The sequence below is a fragment of the Sparus aurata genome, chromosome 20 (assembly GCF_900880675.1).
Source record: "Sparus aurata chromosome 20, fSpaAur1.1, whole genome shotgun sequence".
NCBI lineage: Eukaryota > Metazoa > Chordata > Actinopteri > Spariformes > Sparidae > Sparus > Sparus aurata.
In genome coordinates this window covers 23,307,502-23,329,180 of record NC_044206.1, presented here as the reverse complement: position 1 = coordinate 23,329,180, position 21,679 = coordinate 23,307,502, and the positions used below count along the sequence as shown (strand labels likewise).

The window sequence follows — 21,679 nt, the reverse complement described above, 5'->3', positions numbered from 1 at the left end:
TAAGAAATATTTTAGAATATTACAGGAAAACTACAGACTGTGTCTCTATGATCCTCTCGCTCTTCCACACTGACATGTCGCTCGCCACTTTGATCATGAAGCTGACATTAAAAAGGCCACAATATAATACAGAGCTGAGTATTTAAACCCTGGATTTATCAATGGACAGCACAGTTAGGCTGATGATGTAGGTTGTAACAGCGAAACACGCGCAGCTGTCGGAACCCAAAAAGGTTTATCACCCGACCTGAACTGTGGCCGCTCCTGCTCCTGAATTATACCCGACGTCATGCACAATAAACGTGGAGTGCTGTTTACACTTGATGCTGCGGTTAATGGCATTCAAGTCAGGTCCAAGTGTTCATTCACTGATTGGCTCAAGCCCAGAGGGAAATATCTGGGGCACGAGCTGTGGAGCAGCTTGGCTGTTACACTCAAAGGTTGGTATAAATCATATACTAGTGTGTGATATCGCCACAGATCATCCTCAGGCGTAATGCGGACAGATAATTAAATATGTAAGATCCCTTTATGTCTTTTAATCAGCAGGTTATGAATCGTATCATCAGCGGTAGAGTTGATGTCTATGAGATGCAGGTTTTCTGTATTAAGACGTCTTCTCCTCTCTCTTCTTCTTCTTCTCTCTTTGTTATTGTCCTGTAGTGGGTTGGGATCTTCCCTCTCCAGGTAGCCAATTAGGGCTCGCTCACATCCCAGACAGCCAATGGCGAGGCTGCTCTGCTGTCACATGTCGTTGTCACGGCTGCAATCCTGCATCCCCGCTCCCATGTTGTTAATATTCAAAGGCTGCAATCCACCGACATGAGCTCATACAGGCACTGATCACACACACACACACATGGACACACAATGCAATGATGCTCTGATCTCTTCACACACAGCTGTAAATCACCTTCATGAGCACATTCTGACACACAGAGGACGACATCACAGGTCTGAGCATGTTGTCAGGTTTTAGTTCTTGAGCTTGTGTTTTGTTCAAGTCGAGAAATCTAATCATTGTTGTCGCCTGAGGCAAAAATCTGCACGTCTTTCTTCTCATTAGATCAAAGCTGATGGATGCAGCTGCCTTGAACGCAGCTAATTTCTCAGATACCTTTAAGGTACGACTCTCCTGTATCTGTGTACATCAGTTTATTATGAATAAAACATGAGTTTCTCAATAATTGATCTGTTATTGCACAGCAGCCTGTGTGAACCTCTTCTGTTCATTTCTAAAAGTCGAGTGAAAGTGTTTCTTTTCCAGTTCAGTGCCGGCGAGGATTATCGTAATCAATCCCGTGTTTGTTGACATATTGAGATGCTAGCACGGCTAACAATGCTAATAGCTGTTAAATTTCTGGTAAATGTTTATTTATACATCCAAAAGAGTTTGTGAGTTGGAGCTGGATCGTCTGACTGAATCGAGTCCATTGAGGTCGACTGTGAAAGCAGCTTATTGTGACCCATTTGTAAATGTTCTGTTAGGTGGTGACCTCTAGTGGTCGTAGTTATTATTACACCTGCAAAGGAGGGAGTGAGGTAAATAAGCATAAAGAGCGACATAGTCTGTATAAGGAGGTACTCAGGATGGACAGTCGGGTTTAACAAGCGCAGGACTTTCAAATAGGAGACCTGAGACACGATGATTTCCTGCCTGCGAGTGTGTGACGACGTTCTGGTACGACTGTCGCTGGTACACAACGGTCATGTTGTTTTGGGAATCACTAACAATCAACCTGTTCTGTTGTTCATGTATCAGGATGTGTTGAATTCATAGCATTTATCTCCATGACAGCAAATGTCGCAATAAACTTTTTTTTGCTGATTATCAACATCAGTTCATTTTGTTTCTTGTGCTGGCTCACTTTGTCTTTGTCTCCAGGTTTATTATACAGTATATTGTCTTTCAAACTGTTTTTGTAAAAGCTGCTGTAAACTTCCAGTCTTTTTTCCTCCTCTCTATGTTCAGCACAATCACACGACTGTCGAGGCAGCTCTCTTTGTCTCTGTTTGTCATCTTTTGGCCTGTTTGGTGGTATAAGTCATCACCAAAGCTCTGGAATTGGTAGTTTTCCCATTTCTGATGTTGTTTACCAGAACAGGAGGATCTCTGCAGGTTCACGAGCAGCCTGGACCGCCTCTTTATGGAGATCTCCGTCCTGATTGGGTAAAGTGTGCAGGGATACCACAGAATCCCAAATGTCACGACATTATTTGCACTTCTGCAACTACGCAGATTCGTTTATTGAACATTTTGGTCAGTTGTCATAATTATTGTCTCCGTCTGACTGTACGTGATTCAGACGTCGTGGTTTCTTTAGTGAATTTCACGTCAGAAATCTGAATTCCGTTCGTCGTCAGCTCCTGTTTTCTCGGTCCGGAGGCAGAGCGGGAGGTATCGGCTCGCTGAAGAGGCTGCGCTGAAGAAGTTTCATAACAGGAGCGTCATGGCTGCACACTTCCTGCACACTGAGCTCTGCTGGACTCCCAGCGTGAGCGTGTCCTGTACGTACCCCGTGAGAAGCATCATCCCCCACCTTCTCTCTCTTTATCTCTCTCAGCCGTAGCCAGCTGGTACTAAGCAGAGGTATTCATCCATCCCTTCTCCCTCCTATTTTTTTCTTCTTCTGCTGTCCCAGCTGCTCTCTCTACCTCTCTCTCTGCCCCCTCCTTCCTCACCCCTCCCTCCCTCCCTCCTCCTCCTCCTCCTCCTATCTCAACCTCCTTTCCTCTGTCATTTCCATCCTGTTCGTATGTCCCGGCGAGACGTCGCGGGCTGAGCGTGAGAGAGTGTGTGTGAGTGTGTGGTTGTGTGTGTGTACATAGAGGATGGCTCAGAGCTCAGGTGCAGGCGGCAAGCAGCTCTGGGAACCAGTCAAGCAGGCAGCAGGACCAGTTAATGTACCCAGGAGACAGAGCACTCTGCTGGGCTAGAGGCTGGAGCTCGGACCTCCAACCCGGAGCGCCACGAACAAACCTGGACCTGAGCTGTTTTTATACGTTATTCTTAATCAAGGGGACATTTCATCAGGCTGTGGACCAGATACATGAATTGTTTTTGTATTTTTCTCTAATTGTTTTGCACTTTGAGCACTGGGCAGTGGAAGCAGCTGCCTTCAGCGGTGGAGGAGGTGAACCACAGGAGTATGAACAGTCCCCGTCCTGCCCCGAACTGGACCGGCGTGGATAACTGCTGAGGGAGATACGGAACAAAAGAAAAAGAGGGAAATCTTGACAACAAGGAGAGGAAAACCCTTCCCCTCTCACACACCTGTCAGGGCTCCTTCTCTGACAAAAAAACCCCACTCAGCTGAGGAACAAAAAGATAATTAGGAGCTGAGAAGAAAAGAAGCTAAAGAGCAGACTTTGGGTCCACGCTCTATTCATCCACCCATCCCTCCATCCTTCTCCCGTTTCCCCACCTGTGAGGATTTAATTGGGCTGGAGCAGCATGGCGCATGCCGCCTCGCAGCTGAAGAAGAGGGCGGATGAGAACCTCAACGCTGCGGAAGATGAGAAGGAGAAGAAGAAGGTGGCGAGGAGGCGTGCGCGCATAGAGAAGAAAAAGGTAGAGAAAGAGAAGGAGGAGGAGGAGGAGGAGGAGGAGGAGGAGGAGGTGGAGGGAAAGTGATGGTGATGGTGATGGTGATGGAGGAAAGGGAGCTGACACAGGGGAGGGAGGCTGGAGACGTGTCGGTCTAGTGGAGTCTAGGAGGTTCTCTTTTGTCATGATGCAGCCTCCTCACACACACACACACACACACACACACACTCATGCACACACACACCCAGTGCGATAATAGTGCCGGGTGGTCCCACTGGGAATACAGAGGGGGGGGGGGGGGGCAGGGAGAGACCGAGGGAGATGGATGAGTCGAGAGCACGGACAGGGAAGAAAAGAAAAGATAACAGGAATCAGACAGAGAGGACGGATTTTAGGCTGCGTGTTGCCAATAATATGACGAGTGTGTGTGTGTGAGTGTGTGTGTGTATGTGTGTGTGAGAAAAAGATGGAGATGATGACTGCTGAGTTATGAAATATTTCTCACAGACATGAAATGAGTTGTAATGACTCTAAAAGCTAAAAATAGGATTAAATGTACTTTCATATCCAAAATGACTCTCTCATGATTAAGTTGTGTGCGTGTGTGTGTGTGTGTGTGTGTGTGACTTGCACTCAGTCACCCCGCTCCGTCTCCATGTTTTCACTTTCATGTACAAAAAAAAATTCCTTCCTCTGTTTTATCTCCCTGATCTGAAAATAATGTGTGTGTGTGATATTTTGGTGTGAATTCAGGGAGGAATCTGTTCTGAAGCCAGGAGCGTCAGCAGTCACACCCTGCGGTTAGGTGTGGGTTGTTTTGGTGCATGTGTGTGTCTGTGTGTGTGTGTGTGTGTGTGTGTGTGCATGCGTCATTGTGCAAGGACGAAGTTAAGACTTGATTCGGACACGCAGGATCGATTGGTCTGACTTGTGATCAATAATCATTCTCACTTCAGTGGCGGCTTTTGACAGAGCAGTTCAGCTGAAGTGTTTGGATAACTTTGTTGACCCGTGTGTGTCTGTGTGTGTGTGTGTGTGTGTGTGTGTGTGTGTGATTATGATTGGCTCGGTGCTTGAAATCATTTGTGTTTGGCTCGAGTGTGTACATGCTGACATTTGGGCGTGTGTGCATGTGTGTGTTTGCTGACTGGCCCGAGGCCGCCATTAGCCTGAGGTCAGCCACCTGTCACAACGAGTCGATACCGGTGACCTCATTAGCATCAAGGTCAAGATGGATTGAGAGGTGACTTCCTGTGGATCCAGGAAGTCACCACGTTGTTGGGAGGTAGCTTTACCACAAAGACGAGACTCCAGAGAGATGAACGCTCTCCGGAGGGGCGTCTTCAAAAATCACAACGTGTCCTCCCAAGAAATGTCCCGTGGTTTTGGAAAATGCCAACAAACGACAGATGTGCCCTTCAGCGGTCGCAGTAGGAAGTTAGCAAACGTTGTTATAAAGTACTTTTCTATCCGCCTGATTTAAAAAGGTCATATGTTCATACTTACATTTTCAAAAAAACACATTATTTTTCTCAAATGGTGCACTGCTGCAGCATTGCTTCTCACACTGTGTATTTCACAGAGTGAGACATCTCGCCTCTGTTCGATCTTTGGTGAGCAGGGTGGGTCATGCCAAGCAAGGTAGTGTGATCTAAAATAACGCCTGCAGCAGTGGTAACTCTATGTCTGCTGACTGACTGGAGTATTTATATTTTAGAATAAAAATACAAATAAACATATTGTTTCAGGCAGTACAGGAGTGTTTTCTGTGGGAGACAATGACTCTTTGGCGTGGACTTTTTCATTTGGCGGAACTTTTACATGAACAAAAATGCTTCATAACACAATAAAGTCGAGGCAAAAACCTAAAAAGCATCAAATGACCTTTTTAATACACATTTTTACCGCATAAATGTTGAACAATGTGGTAAGCAAAAACTTGCTGAGGCGGAAAATTTGGTGTATGTGTAAAAGAATACAAAACACGGATGTCAGTATTAAAGGTTAAGTGTGTAGGATTTAGTGCCAGCTAGAGGTGAGGTTGCAGATTGCAACCAACTGAACACCCCTCACCCTGCAGAGGCCACAAACGACGAGGAAAAACACACAAAACAATCCGTAGATCCAGTTTGGTTTGTCCTTTCTGGGCTACTGTAGAAACATAGAGTCCTCCGCTCCTTCTTTATATATATGAAAGTTTCATGTTGAGGAAATAAAAACCCAATTTTTAGTTTCAGGTGGTGAAAACATAATCCTGTACACTGGACCTTTAATTCACATTTTCTTTAGCAGATTTTCTGGAAATTCTGTTCAAGTTTACATTTAAAGCGACACGAAACTGTTAACGTTGGTTTCGTTTAACCAAGTGGTTGTTATTGTTCTATTATAATGACAGTAAAGTTTGTTACCGGGAGATGAACGCCATCCTTTAGAAGACCAAATGTTTATGACAAGTTTTTTTTAACTTGTGTTTAAATGGCTCGGTGCCACACTCACATTTCTTCACAGATCAGCCAAGAAAAACAACATTACATTTGTAATAAATCTCATTCTGGTTTGCAGCAGCATTGTAAATTACATTACACCCACATTTTTAAACACGTTTTGACTTGGAAGGCCTCAGAACGTATTGATCCTCTCCCTCGTGTTGGACTTGTGATCGATCTCCTGCATTATGACGAGCTTCCATCAAACAACGACAGGATTATCGAGGCAGAACTCTCTTTGGATTCTGCCGCTGAGGCCTGAATGTGATTAGAAATGGAGGAGGGAGGTTTGACCTTGACTGCGCAGAAACGTGAGCCTTTTGTGATCTCAGACTCACGGTTTCCCTAAAAGGCACCAACAGGTGAGGGAAACGTGTTGCTGGAGTATTATGTGTGTCAGGTGGCATCAGCAGTTTCTCTGTGCTTGTAGCGTAGCGTTGTAAGGAGGGTATCAGCTGTCCCGGGATCGCTCAAGGTAAATCCATAACACCGTCTGCCCTCGGCCAATTCTTGGCACCGCTGGGCAAAAATATCCTCTCCCTCCTCGGATCGCAGCACCTCAATTAGCTTTCTTTTATTTTCCTCGCCTCACCTTACCTCACCCCTCTCCTCCAGTCGCTCCTGTTGTGTCTTTACCTGGCTCAGCTTCCTGTCTCCCTCTCAGGTGATTAAACAGACACTCGTCCTCTCTCAACCCTCCCTCAACAATTCGGTAATGATACATATTTGCTTTCTTTCCGAGAGCGACACGAGAAGATCGATATCAAATTTCATTTCTGTGCATTAGCCTGAGTACAGAGTCAGAGTCAAGAACGTGTTAGCATAGCTTAGCTTCAACAGCCTGCCTGGCTCTATACAAAGTTAACAAAATAAATCCTCTAATACGTCTATGATTATTTTATTTTATTTACAGCTGTTCGTTTCCCACACATGAACGGAAACAACACTACTAGCAAGCTAATCTGCTAGCATGTCTAGCAAAACGACTGTGAGCTGTTACTACAATTTTATTTTGTTGTCACGTATACCCACATATTTTTTTAAATAATATGCAGCGCTCCATGTAATAATATCGTTCCCTTCCGTTGAACCTTTAATTTTAAATTGATTCAGTAATGCGTTCCAGGACGGTTGCATCCGCTGGCCCGTTCCACGCACCTCTTGGTGTGTTTATGGGTCTTACAGGAAGAAAACAACAGCCGTGCATTACGAGCAGCACTCAGACGGATTCACCGTGCAGCTGCCATTAAATCTTTTAGCTGCATGCTTCAAACAAACATGTAATATCGAATTAAGTCATGCTTTAAGCTGCGATGTATGAGCCAGTCGATCATACTTTTCAGACTGGCTGGTTGGTAAGATGACTGACTCGTCCACTCTCGTCTGATTGGCTTATTCATTAAGAGGCTGTCTGTCTGATTGCTCAGCTGAGTTTTTGTCCAACTGTCCGGCTGACAGTCTGAATGATCGGCTAAGCAAAGCTAAAGCTACGCATCACAGTCGTTAATATGCAACTTCTTCTACGTTTGAAGCAATCAGTCATTTTCAAACACAAATATTGATATTTGTGCAAAACGCCATCTGTGTGCTGACCTCCCGAGGCAGTCGGAAGAAAGTAATATATGTCTTCCAGCAGAGACTGAAATTGGCAACCGGACAGAATCAGTGTGTGCAACCAAACGGGTGTAATGAAAACGCTCCTCTCAGTCAGAACTGTTGGCATCACTCGTCTTCTCCCACTTGTTTCGTCTCATCATTTCTGGATCTCGTGCTTTCAGTGAGCGTGGAAGTCCAGACGATCGGCAGCAGCTTCACCTCCGCTCTGTCCTCTGTCTCAGATAACTCTCACTCAGACATGAAGACGATGACGGAGCACGATATAATCAAAGAAGAAGAGGTTATCTCGGCATACATCACGGCGTGTATCCTAGTTTATCTTTGAGTTTGTTATAATAAAATTTCAAAGTTGACAAAATGATAAAAACGGGATTATTTATAACCTCAACCTAAATTACGCAGATTATTTCAGAAAGAATAAAGACAGTACTTTCATAGTTTTTGCTGAAAGATGTGACTCAAAATTATTATTCTGAATAATATCACGATCATAACGTCTGTCAAAATAATAGCAATTTGATTTTTTCACCGTATCCTGCAGCCCTAGTTTGTAGTACAGCCTCAGTTGTGCTAATTAGCAAATGTTAGCATGCTAAAAGGATAAACCGATGGTAAACGATAAACCTCTTCAGCATCAATGTGTTAGCGTCCACATTGTGAGCATGTTAGCATAGCATTTAGCTCCTAGCATCACCGTACAGCTTCACACATGTTCTTTAAGTCTTTAAATATAACTTATTATTATACAAGATAGTGAATGTTGATATCTATAGAGTCTTCACATCATCTACATTTAGGTTGTTCCATATAAACCTCACGTTCACTGTGCAGTTTTATCTGCTAACAGGCACGAAATGAAGACTGACTGGTGATCTGCGGTCGCCCGAGTTGCAGCCTGGCACCACTTACATCTGATTTATCGTCTCCATTAGACACTAAATGAGTAAACTGACGCCTCGGCCTGTGTTGTCGCTGCTCTGAGTGGAAACGAAGAAATAATCTGTTTGCAGCGGCGACGAACGACGCTGCCTGGAAAGACGGCGCGGGGAGGGGGAGCTGTTTGTTTCAACTTTAAGGGAAAAAAGCAATTTCATCCAAATCTGTTAAAGAAATACTGTGGGATTGTTTGAGAGGATTAAGATTAGATGGCTCCTCTGAAGCATCCTATAGATAATCTCACAGCTGACGTACACCGCAGATCGTATACTGAGATGATTTTAGATGAGAATAATCGAGGGGAGGATGAAAAAAAAAACGCTGCTTCTTCTGAGGTTTATTTTTGGGACGGACACGATTCTGGCTTCTCTTTTTTGTTTTTTTTTTGTTCATCTGCAGCCTCGACTCCTCTCCTCTCCTCTCCTCTCCTCCACTCTGCTGTCACTCCCCCACCTCCCTTTAGCTTCCCCTCTCCCTCCCTCCCTCCCTCCCTGCATCCCTGTCAGCTGGCGGTGGGCTGTATTGTTCTGCCACACTTCTGCTTCTGGGACCGGGGGGGAGGAAAGCTGGCTACGACACACACGCACACGCACACACACACACACCACACACACACACACACACAGGTCCCTTGTGACCAGGCATTGTACCACATTAATCCCCCGACACTTATTTAAGCCGAGATTCATATTTCCAGCTCCTCGTTTCGTCCTCCTGCTCTCCAGCCAGCGTCTCTGCATCTCTTTGTTCTCCACTTAAAAATATTCAATCCTTACGTTTTGGTTTAGTTTTGAATACACAGTCGATTTACATTCGTCAAAGGCTGCCCGACGTATTTAAGAAAGAAAATATGTCTTTTGGTAGAAGATTCGGGTCGTTTTGCAGAAAAAAGGTGTTTAAAATAGCTGAGAATTCACTTTAGAAAACTGACATTTGAGTGAATATCTCCTTTTTTTAATCAATCAATAGATCAAACTTTGTTTATCAAAATGCAATTCAAAGTGTTTAAAAGTAATTTTATAAAATGGTTTATTAAGAAGACAAAAACAGAGAAAAAGGGACGAATATGATGAGAAAAATAAAAAAATTAAAGATAAATAAACAAAAATAACGATAGAATAAGATAAGATTTTTGAAAATTGTAATCATAATATAATGATAAAAATAATAAACATTAAAATGGTAATATAGATATAAAGAATAAAAGGCTATGATTAAAACAAAAATAAATCAGAATATAAAACTATAAACATTAGAACCATAAAATTATAAGACGCTACATGAGAGCACGACTGAATAAATTTCAGAATAAAGTTTTATGGTTTAAATTTAAAAATATTAATATTTCCAGCTCCTCCTTCAGTCTTCAATCATCCATCTGTTCAAAGAAGCTCGACATTTTTACATTTTTAGCGTACTGAGCAAATCAAATAACGAGCGGATCAATAGATGAACACAGAAGATTAATTTGCAGCAGTTTCAGTAATTTTTCAGGCAGAAATGCCAAAATTCTCAGACTGGTGAGACTGAGTGCTCGTAATCACAAACGATCTCTGGCTACAGAAAGTAATCAGCAAATTGATTCATATTGGAAATAATCATTCTTGTCTTTGTTCTTGTTTTTCCTTCCCTCAGTCTTGCATCAATCCAGTCAGTCAGTTAATCAATCACTGTTGACCCTCGGGGCAGTGAAATGCAAACAAGGGGTAAAACACAAAAGATCGTGTGTCGAAATATAAAATGAGAAGTGAAACATCTTTATAAAGCTGATAAGACGAACATGATCAGTGAATTGCCTCCTTTTTCCTCTGTTTTTGGTCTCCACCACCTCCTGAAAGAAATATGTGACTCATTAGCTGATAAAACTTTCTACTGGTTCTTCTGTTTATATGTGGCGGACCCTGCCATCTTTTATAGCTTCAAACATTGTTCAGTTTTCTGAGAACAGCTTGTTTGTTCACTTACGGAAGTAAATTTCTGTTATTACCACATAAATATTGTGAATATTAAAGTTTTGAGTTTGAATTTTTCTCCAAATCTACGCAGCACCCCTTTAATAACCTCATTCCGGCCCTTTGATTGTTTTGCTAGAAGGCCAATTAGCCCGTTTATTAGTTAAGTTAAAAAAATATATATGAATACGTATAAAACTGTCCAGTGTTTTTTCCCCTGCTGCCTTCTTTCAGATGTATATTGTTTCTTTTTTCATTTTGAAAACTAATAATCAGGAAGAATCACAACATTCACATTGCACATAATTATAGATATATTGATTGGCAGCAGCTCGTAATTGTACGAAACAGACGTCTTTTATGTCTTTGTGTTTTGCAGTAAAGTGAAGCTCACAAACAGCTCAAAGAAAAAATGAGACTCGACTCAATTACAGCTTCATAAAACGCTGTCACAACATGAAACATGGCCGTCGTCTTCTGTCACTCTCTCCTTTGTTGCCTTTTCTTTTTTCGAGCTAAAGCAACTTATTTCTGTCATCGAGAAGAATGCCGTCGTTTGTCAGTGTAATGTTTCGAAAAGGGGAAAAGGGGGAAACACATGTGGAGCAACACTGAGAATCTGCCAGCTCTCAGCCGGAGATGACAAAGTCGGAAACGGGTAAACCGGACAGAGGAGAGAGCGTTTATGAATTATAGAATAAATCCATTAGGAGAGCAGAGAAGGGACGACAGCAGGAGTGGAGGGAAGACAGAGAAGAGAGCTGAGATGAAGTCTGAAACGAGAGGAGGAGGAGGATGGAGGGGTTAGCATGGCGTCTGTTAAAGGTGGCGTGGTTGATGCCACCCTCGCGGCACCAGGCTGTAATGTTCACTGTAGCACGGCTGTCGAGGGGGTTGCTGGGCCAGAGGATTGGTGCAGAGCCTGCCAAGCATCGTGATTGGAGGATCGGGGGGGGGGGGTTGGCGACGAGGAGGGGTTGGATGTGGATGTGGATGTGGATGTGGGGGAACACATCCCCAACATACTGCGAAAAAAGAGATAGAGAGCGAGAGGAGGAGGAGGAGGCGGATGGGATCAAATTAAAATGAAAGAAGGCGTGCAGAGATGGAGGGGAGCGATTGATGAGGAGCAGAGAACGAGGGGGGGAAACTGGAGAGAGAGAAGATGAGGATGTTGTTCGTTAGGCCTTTCATCCTCCTCTCCTCCGCCTCCCTGCAGCTCCTCGCTCTCCTCTCCTCTATAAAGTGGAAGATCGACACTCAGAACTGGGACAGTCCATTTACTCACACACTCCCACACACACACACACACACACACACACACACTCGCATATCAGCATATCCACATTTCACCGAGCACGCCGCTTGTTTTTGTTTTCATTTTTTCTACGGGCGGATTAGTGTTTAGCTGCAGTGACACGACAGTATATTAAATTAATCTGGCTGAATGAGACACCTCCGTGTTTTTATATGTGCTGTGTGCGGCTTTTACAGGCGGTTACTGTCGCATGTAGCCGAGCGCTGATGTCACGATGTCGTCGCTCCAGTGTGCATCCTGCAGACAGCCGCGGTTCTTAAAGAGGAAAAAAGGTATTAAAGATAAGTTGCGTCTCGCTCAATTGAAAATGAATTTGTGCGAGCCAGATCAAGCGCTTCACCAGATGTGGCAGTGGAAACATTACCTCACTCGTCCACAGGGGGCGCCAGAATCAACAGAAAGAAAAGTTTCTCGTTGCTGCTTTAACTAGAGTCAAACCAATGCTTGATTTTTAGAGCTGAAACTGATATTAGCATCATTTTCTGCAGAATTATCAAGAACAAGTTTCCATATTGTTGCACATCTGACATTATATAAGCTGATACTTCTTTTTCATATGTCATTACATCGTAGTGAGGTCACAGCAGAATGGAGAACGTGACTTTACTGACTTTTTAGTGTCTTTTATTATGTCGTGTCGGTCGTAGACGGCCCCCTCACTCTCCTGGATTTCTTAATTATGCAAGCTGACGTAATACGCATAATTTTACTTAAAGCATTGTTGCAAATGGCAGGAGGAAGTTTACAGTATTTGGGGTCGGGACAGGTGCTCAATGGTGTCGCCACAAGGTTCAGGGTTTACATTTGTTGACTTAACATTTTCCTTGCAGCTGTGTGGTTTCCTTCTGGTTCCTCAGCTTTGTAGACAGGTTGGGTGAATTTGAACCATAAAGCCTAATTACAGGACTAAATACTTCTCGTTATGTGAGTTTAGAAAACTGCTGGGTGCGTTTGTTTAAACAAAAAACAAAGTAAAGTTAATGTCGCTGCTGGTGTTCTCTTCACACGCCAGGCAAGAAAAGCACAAGCAGAAAACAGCAGTCGGTATAAACGGTGTAAGAAAATCTACGATCGAGGGAACACCAGCAGAAGAAAAGAGAGAGAACCGGAGAAACAGGATCATGAGATGTGTGGACCCCGTGTCGGCTCTCAGTGGGTGAGGTGTTGATCCGCGGCTCGGGTCCAGCACGGAGTCACGACAGAGACAGGATGTGAGTCGTCTCTGAGGCTGTCTCCTGTATTCTTAGGGTGCTAGCGGACATTTTGAAGGTGAGCGGCAGACAGATGGAGGATCACACAGTCACACACAGTTCACCGAGAAAGAGAAGCTGGTCTTTGACTCGACTCGTGTCGAATTAAAAACGCTGGTTTATCATTAATTCACTCCGGTGCTTCCATGCGCCTAATTAGATCCCGTTGTTGTTTGTCCGAGGCCGAACTTATTCTCATCTCGTCTCGGCCCCTAAAAAAAGCAAACGGCTGATTTTTAACTAAGGAAAACATGTCAAGGTGAGAAAGCAGGTGTAGTGGCCTCTGGTGTTGCCCTCCGTCAGAGGTCGTGTTCTGGAATTAGCTGCTTTACTCTACTTGGAAAGTCGCCATTTGTTACCTGAGTTGTTGTTTGAGGATTCCCAAAGACAGTTCTGTTGCCAATATATTATCATTACATCAGTGACAGAGAGTTGGTCTTAAAATGACAGTAATGTTGTTTATTGCAATTATTTTTGGGACAAAACATCATCCAACAAAAAGTGTTTTAGTTATGGTGACGGGCCTGATATCAAATGTTTTTGCAAATGTCATACACTACATGTGAAAACGACCGCATCTTCCACAGTTTTGATGTGAAAGAGGGGAAAGGCAGCGTTACGTTAAGCAAAGTACGAAGCTTTAGTTGGCGAGAAGATGCAGCAGTGTTGAGTTTGTTCTGCAGCATCACAGCGGTCGCCGTAAAATGTAAACCACTCCAATAACATCCAAAAACTGTACTGAGCTTGCTTTAGGTTATCTTTAGAGAGCAGTCACGGGGGAAGTCGGACCGTGGAAACACTCAAACTGCGAGACGGCCAACCAGAAGTTCTGACATTCCAGAAAAGCCAGATTTTTGGGACGCCATGACCTAACCCTAACCCTAATTCTGGGCTAAAATTGGTCCAAATTGGTATTCTGCTGCCTGGTTTTAGATGTTAACATCTTGTATTTTACTCTTTCTTCGCGCCTCGTTTTTACAAAGCATGCTTGTTAGCTGGAGCTCCATTCATTCTTACGTGAAGCTTCATGATCGCTGAGGTATTTGCAGAACTTCTTCTTCTTTTCGTCTGCAAACTGGGTTCCAATGCAACACCCCATTCATTGCAATAAAATCTTAACCAGCCAAAGTTTCTCTTTCTCTGTCTTTCTCTGGAGAGTCATTTCAGAGTGTTTGAGATTTAGTCCCGCTCTGTTTCAGGGATCTTGTTTCGAGGACGGTTCGTAGGCACGTCGGGATGATTCTCAACCTCCTCTCACCTTGAATAAGAACGTGGAGGTGTTTCTAATGTAAATCCTGTGTGACTCTCTCTCTCTCTCTCGCAGTGCCCCAGTTGGCTGCACAGGATTGGCAGTGGGATTCTCTCTGTGAAAAGCTGCACTGCTGCTTTTTGTTTGAGAGGTTTTCAGGGTTTCTCAGTGTATCTCTGCCCTGGCCTACTAACACTGTGCAGAGGTTTGCAGCACCACGAATCATGGAGTGTTTGAGAGCCAAAAAACACTGTCCTCATTTACACCGTTCCCTGCTGCCCCTCTCTATAGGCGTCCATGTTTTTACTGCTTGCTCTCCGTAGAGCTCATTACATCTCCTGTTTGTCGTACGCTTGTATGATTTATTTTCAGTGTGTTCCTGAGGTTTACTTTTTTATGATATAGCTCCTTTCAGATGCCTAGAAGCTCAACAGCAGTTTGATCAAAATATGGTGGATACTGTTTGTGCCTTTTTCAACGGCTTCTCAAAGGATTTTCAATAAATTAGACTATAGAGCATTTGTTGCGTTTGCATATCTGAGGTTATTTTTTCTGCATCATACCTTACCGTATCGTACTGTACCGTACCGTATCGTATCGTACTGTACCGTATCGTACTGTACCTAATCGTATCGTATCGTACTGTACCGTACCGTATCGTATCGTACTGTACCATATTACAGTATCGTACCGTATCGTATCGTACTGTACCATATTACAGTATCGTACTGTATCGTATCGTACTGTTCCATATTACAGTATCGTACCGTATCGTATCGTACTGTTCCATATTACAGTATCGTACCGTATCGTATCGTACTGTGCCGTACCTTTCCGTATCGTACTGTACCATATTACAGTACCGTATCGTATCGTACTGTGCCGTATCGTACCTTATCGTACTGTACAATATCGTACTGTACCTAATCGTATCGTATCGTACTGTGCCATATTACAGTATCGTACCGTATTGTACCGTATTGTACTGTACCATATCTTACCGTACCTTATCGTATCGTACTGTACAGTATCGTATCATACCAAATTGTACCGAACCATATCTTACCATATCATATCATATCTCACCATCGTCAGTGGGCTTGGAATGAGGTTTTCCTGTTTCTGGAACCCGACCAAGAAGTTCTGGTTTCACTTGGCTGTCTTTATGACCCACAGCTGAGAGAATAAGAATAAAAACAGAATGTAAGATTTCAAGATGGCCACCACATCCCCGGTGAGTGTGTGTGTGTGTGTGTGTTGCTGGTCAGCAGAGAGGAAGCAGCCGTGCTGATGCAGAACACACAACTCGAGTGCCTTTATTGATTCTCTGAGTAATTCCTTAATTGCTTTTGGACTGTATGAGCTGTATAGCTGACGGTCTCGGTGCTCCTGTTCTGTCTGTTTACTGTAGATTTCATTTGGCTGGATGTTTGTTGAATGCGTTACCGGCCATCAAGTGGAAAAAACAAATATTTAGCGTCGAGCAGGAACTGAAGCTGAATTATCGGAGTAACAATATTGACAGATGGAATCACAATCACCACATTTTGTCACAGAGGAGGATCGTTTCAGTGAAAATCTGAAGCTTAATTCGAAAAGAATAAAACTAATGTGAGAAAATACTGAAAAATACATTCAAAAAAATGTTTTACAGATATTTAAAGAATCCTAACTGAAGACGACATCATCAAAATGTCACAAAAACCCCCAAAATATTCAATTTACAATCATATAAAAACCACAAAAGCAGCAAATCTTCACACATGAGAAGCTGAAAACATTATTTATTGGACTTTCTTCCTTCATGTCATTTAATCAATAATCAAAATGTTTGATTGCATTTTCTAAATGAATCGTTTCAGCACTCAAAACATTAATGACCACTGTTTTGTTTAAATATATACATTTACACACAGGTACAATAAGATGTCTTAGTTAAAAAATCATCCTAAAGTCAGTAGAAAATGGACTGAAATGTCTTTAAGAAATCAAGTAAATAAGTCAAAAATACCATTCAAGTCTGTAAAATGTCAGAAAATAGTGACAGATATCGATCAGTGATTCACAAAACACCAAGACGACGTCATCACACGTCTCGTTTTGTCCACAGAGGAGGAAAGACACCAGAACATATTCACATTCAAGATGCTGAAATCAGCTAAATTTGTGAGGAAGGAAGTCGACAAACGTGACCAAACGTAAAGCAAAAGAAACTTTAAAGTGTCTCCTCGCCCGAGAGCATCTCTGTCAGACAGATTGTCATCAGTAATGTTCTTCATGGCGTCACAACCAGGCTGACATCTTCTGTTTTCATTGTTTCTGTTGCAGAATTGACACACTGGGTGTTTAAACTCTGCATCGCTCTTTGTCTCTTTTTCTTTATTCTTCTCTCTGTGTGAGTTCACATTCACCACAGTCTCCCTGTTGGTTCACTGTGTGCTGTCGGCCTCGGCCAGATGTTAATTTATTCATGACCAGAGCTCAGTGTCTGTCAGCAGAGATTAACCCAGCAGTGGTACAGTAGCTTCACTCCTTCACTCCTCCTTCTCTTTGGACTTCACTGTGTTCCTCTCACGTGAGCTTTAGTTTTCGTGAACACACCAGCACACGTGATCGATGTCCGTCTTTCTGATTTCCCTATCCTGGCTGACCAGTGTGTCTACCTTTTAACACTTCACCACATCCAGCCTGACATCAGCACAGCATCTGTAATCCGGCAGCAGCACGACGTCACCCGCCTGTCGTCCAATGAGGGGCGAGCGGAGCAGATCTTGCGCAGCCAATCGCGAGGGAGCCCTGATGAGGGCCGGAGCCTGCAGCTGACAGCGAGAGACAGTTTGGAGGGAGGGCTTCTCTGACGCACGGTGCGAGCGTCTGATGTCTGGAGTTTGGACGTCTTGAAAAGAGACTAAAAATACGTCCAGATTGTGATTCAGCTCCTCAGAACATGTTCAGACGATTCAATAAAAGATCACAGATCTGGAGTCAGTGCAGAGGAGTGAGGCAGGAGAGCAGCAGATGAAGAGTTGTACGCTGTGTTTTCATCCGGCTCTCAGCCGCTGTGAGAGCACCGAGACTGCAGTAGACGAGCAGCCAATCAGATGGCAGCACTCGACACACCGCCTCACACACACACACACACACAAACACACACACTCAGGACGCTTTTATCTTCACATTCTCTGTCGATTTCATAATTTATACCAAAAACAAATGATACGAGCCGTCAGCTAAAAAAGGGACCTGACTCGTTGTTATGTAACCAGTTCTTCAGATCACTGTGTTGTATTGATACAACAGTATTGATTCTGTATTAGATGTTTGTGTTGTGTACTTTTACCACTTTTCTTCACAACAAATGAGGACGGACATGTTTTATTCAGTGTTTACATTAAAAGGACGTTCATCGTCACTGAAGGCTTCTGTGTCCTGCTGCAGTGGGTGCAGTACCACCGACAGACCACCAGGGACCGATAGAGGACCTGAGGATTAATGAGGGTGTGTGTGTGTGTGTGCGTGTGTGTGTGTGTGTGTGTGTTACTCTACAATTGCCAGTGCAGCAGTCTGTTTTTGTTTTGTCCACACACACAAACACGCAGCTGAATATTACTAAAAATACTGTTGGCTTCAGACTTGAACTTTCTTTTAATCATTCCACACTAAAAACAAAATAATAGGATCAAAATCAATTAATTAACAGCTATTTTGACAATTAATTGATGGTTTCAGTCATTTTTCAAGCAAAAATTTCAAACTTTCTTTGTTTTAAGCTTCTAGGATGTGATAATTTGCTGCTTTTTCCTCGTCAGATGACAATTTGTTAATTATCTGAAGGTTTTTACGTAGGAACTAAGTAGCAAACAGTTATGTTGTCTGTTGATTAATCAATTTGTCGATTAGTTTGGTCTATGTTATGTCAGAAAATGGTGAAAAATGTTGATCAGTGTTTCACGAAGCACAAAGATGACGTCCTCAAATGTCTTGTTTCAGTTTATGGTCCAAGAGGAGGAAAAAAAACAGAAAATATTCACATTTAAGAAGCCGAACGAGTTACTCAAAGGGACGAGTCATAGTTCGTTGAGTCGTTAGGCGGGTTAATCAATAATGAGAAGAATGTTTATATGAGCCTTTCTCTGTAACGACTCCTGTGAGATGTGATGTCATCGGTTTAAGTAACAGTACCAGAACTCGATATCTTTTCTCGACGTCTCACTGCGAAATGTTTTTTTCTGCAAAACTCTTTTCAAATTCGAGAAAAACAGCCGACCGATCAAATGTTCAGTGTCTGTTTAGACGCAGTCGTACAGGAATTTTGCATAAATTAATTTTCCATGGTTATTTAAGAGGGATCTGTAATTTCAAATGACAACAAATGATTTGACAATAAAAGCTTTAAAGAGCTGAACTCTTCTGACTGAAATATCTGCATCAGTTCGTAGGAGATCAGCTGGTGTTTCCACTGCAGGAACTTTCCCCAGAGACTCAGAGGAAACTTTGGAGGAACCAGAGTCTGAATTTAGGATCGGCAGCATTATTTTGTGTTCCTGCTCAGGGGGGTAGAACTTTACAAAGTCAGGAACTTTGAGGATGGGACCTGCAGCACTGAACATTCCTGAGTGGACGATTACTTGCTGAAATCTTGGTGTTGTTGTTGTAAAAACAGATTTCACTTCTTCACATGTCAGCAGACTTTTTGCCAGACAGGTGGTGGACATTGAGACAGAAACGGACTTAAAGGAATGATGAAGTTCTTTTAAAAACATGTCCTGGGATTCAGAGTTCTGTCTGCTTTGATGGAGAGAGGACCCTCATATATACATCTGCATCCAGACGGTCCAGATGTGTCTGAACAGACTCTCCTGGATAAATAACCAACATGTCAGTGATCGTAGTTCTGACACCGGATGGTTTTTATTCATCCCACATCAGGCGGTGAAGACGATGCAGCGTTGCAAAATTTTGGAGCTTCAGTTGCCATGGTAACCCCCTTTTCTCTCTCTCTCTCTTGCCCTCCTGCCATGTCTCCCCCCCCCGTACAGATGTCATAAAACACCAAAGACAGATCATTGAACCTGAACTGTGTCTGTGTGTGTGTGTGTGTGTGGGGGGGGAGTGATGTGAGTGTCATGGTCGACTCCCACCTGCACTGACAAAAGAAGACACGCAGTTCTTTTTATCTTAGAGCCGTAAAGATTGAAAAATAACCTGCGTCAGTCATCATAGTAATTCATCTGTGTGTCTACGTGTGTGTCGCCCTCAGCAGCAGTGAGTGTGCTGTAGCCGGATTGGATTGACAGACATTAAGTGATCAGGTGGAGGATTCAGTGTCGAGCTCAAGGAGACTTTCACGGCGCTGCGTGTGGCTGTTGTCTGGATTTACTCTGTAATCTGCTGCAGTCAAGAGGTTCTGGGCTCGGCTGCCTCTGTTCCTGATCCAGTCCAGTGTTCATACGTGTGGCTATCTGGAGGCGATAAGGAGATCCGTCTTTGTCCTTTATTTAGATTTTCCAGCAGTGTGTGGTCAAGTCCAGCAAGTGAACTCATTCTATAAACACACTAGTCATCCTCAGAGGTCATAAATCCATTCTGAGAAGATCTAAAGGAGTTTTAATGAGGGTTGTTTTCAGATTTTGGACATAATAGACGCATATTCTGATAATTTTCAGGTTTATGATTTTATTTTGGTTTACTGCTAGACGAGGTTTACATGCTTTAATGCTTAAAAATCACATTGTTTATTCCCCCTCTGTCTGAAACACTCCTGTCTCTTTAAGGCCCCTCCCCCTCCCTGAATACCAAGTCCGCTCTGATTGGTCGGCTCACACACGCCTGAGCCAGCACCGCTAACAACAACAAAGCAGCTTCGCTAAATCAATTCTCACGTGCCAAACTAGCCACTAGGCATAAATGATACAAACGTCTGTGACGTGGTGATGTCACAGAGTCACAGAGTTAAAGGACTGATGACGAGGCGAAATCCCATTTTCAACATGGCCTCCTCGTTAGCCGTGTACGTATTTAACCCATTTAAACCAACGCTCTTCCCTCTACGCGTTGTTTACAAGGTCTGTCCATTGTTTCAGACCAGGAGGCTCTTTAAGAAGCCATCTTGCTGGAGAGTTTTGAGTACATTTTTGTCTCTGAAACCCAGTTTTTCTTTTTGTGTGCTCGCTCGTTTGAACTCTCACTGTTGAGCTAATAAACTGGCCGGTGCCCGATGCAGCCTGCCTCTTTAATACCTGGAAAACCATCCAAATCCTGCTAATCTGTCTCCTGGGCTCCGGGCCTGATCTCTTTTTTTGCTGTGTGTGTGTGTTTGAGTAGCCTCAGCGTGCTGCACCAGCTACTTGATCCACTATGCAGAAAGAAAGACCAGGAGAGGGAACATACTGGAGGATTTTACTTCCACAGTATGGTTCATTTACATCAGGCGCTCCACAGACGCCTTCTCCTGCGAGTGGATAAGTTGGCGATCCCTGACAGTCGAGCTCTGCGGCTGGAGATTATTCTGGGTGCAGGAGCTGCTGTGTTTACTATGCGACCAGCGGCTCAGCTCAGTGGAAGCAGGAGATGGTGGATTCAGATATGGTGAGTCAGGCTGAGGGATTCCCCCCGAACATGTGTCATGCACAGAGACACACAACAGGAGATGTAGTCGTACTTTACACCAATGAAAGTCACTTTTTCTTTCATTAAAGGATGATCAAACAGTCCAGCGTCACATGTGCAGATATTTTGTTTTGTCTCAAAGCATTTTAAGACAGAGAGAAGCAGTAAATCCTCATAAAAAGATGTGGAAGCGAGCACAATTTAGGCATTTTAACTTATTTTGATGATTGCTTTTGTTTCTATTTACTTATTACTTACTGAGGCACCAAAGTGACCTCTGATCTCTCATCATCTGCATCGTATTTTTGCAGCTCTCTTTGGATTTTCATCACAGCTAAACTCTTAATTTGAGAAGTCATCCGTATCCACAGCTGTCAGGTGAATTTAACGGCGTATAAACAGCACAACTTCTCCCTCATACGTGCAGCGAAGTAAAAAGTATAAAGCGGCGCTGACTGGAAACTAACTTTGATCCACTTCACACACTGGTTGCGGTGCATCCGTGCACTCTTGATCCCGTGTTGCTCCGGCGAGAGTTGGTTTGAGATTAACGCCGGAACTCGTCTGTCTCCCCCGTCCCTCCCCCTCCCTCACCCTGCCTCACCCCTCCTCCATGCTCTGGACTTTCTCACTGCAAGCCAGGTATTTTTAGCCGTGACATAATGCCCCTATCTCCCCCTCCCTCCCTCCCTCCCTCCTTCCTTCCCTCTATCTC

At 43.5% G+C, this 21,679-nt stretch overlaps 1 protein-coding gene across 19 annotated transcripts in view; it reads left to right on the top strand.

Moving 5' to 3' along the window:
- The first annotated feature begins 2,719 nt into the window (after window positions 1-2,719).
- The window catches only part of LOC115570976 (ankyrin-3-like), a 106,476-nt gene continuing 87,516 nt past the window's right edge, over window positions 2,720-21,679 (top strand). For 9 of the 19 annotated variants that reach the window (XM_030399861.1, XM_030399859.1, XM_030399857.1 and 6 more), the window contains exon 1: window positions 2,722-3,571. In XM_030399861.1, the coding sequence (XP_030255721.1) occupies window positions 3,455-3,571 (117 nt within the window). In that variant the 5' untranslated portion in view covers window positions 2,722-3,454. Of the gene's footprint in view, window positions 3,572-21,679 lie in introns of all 19 variants that reach the window. The other 10 variants (XM_030399866.1, XM_030399864.1, XM_030399860.1 and 7 more) reach the window with 3 other exon arrangements.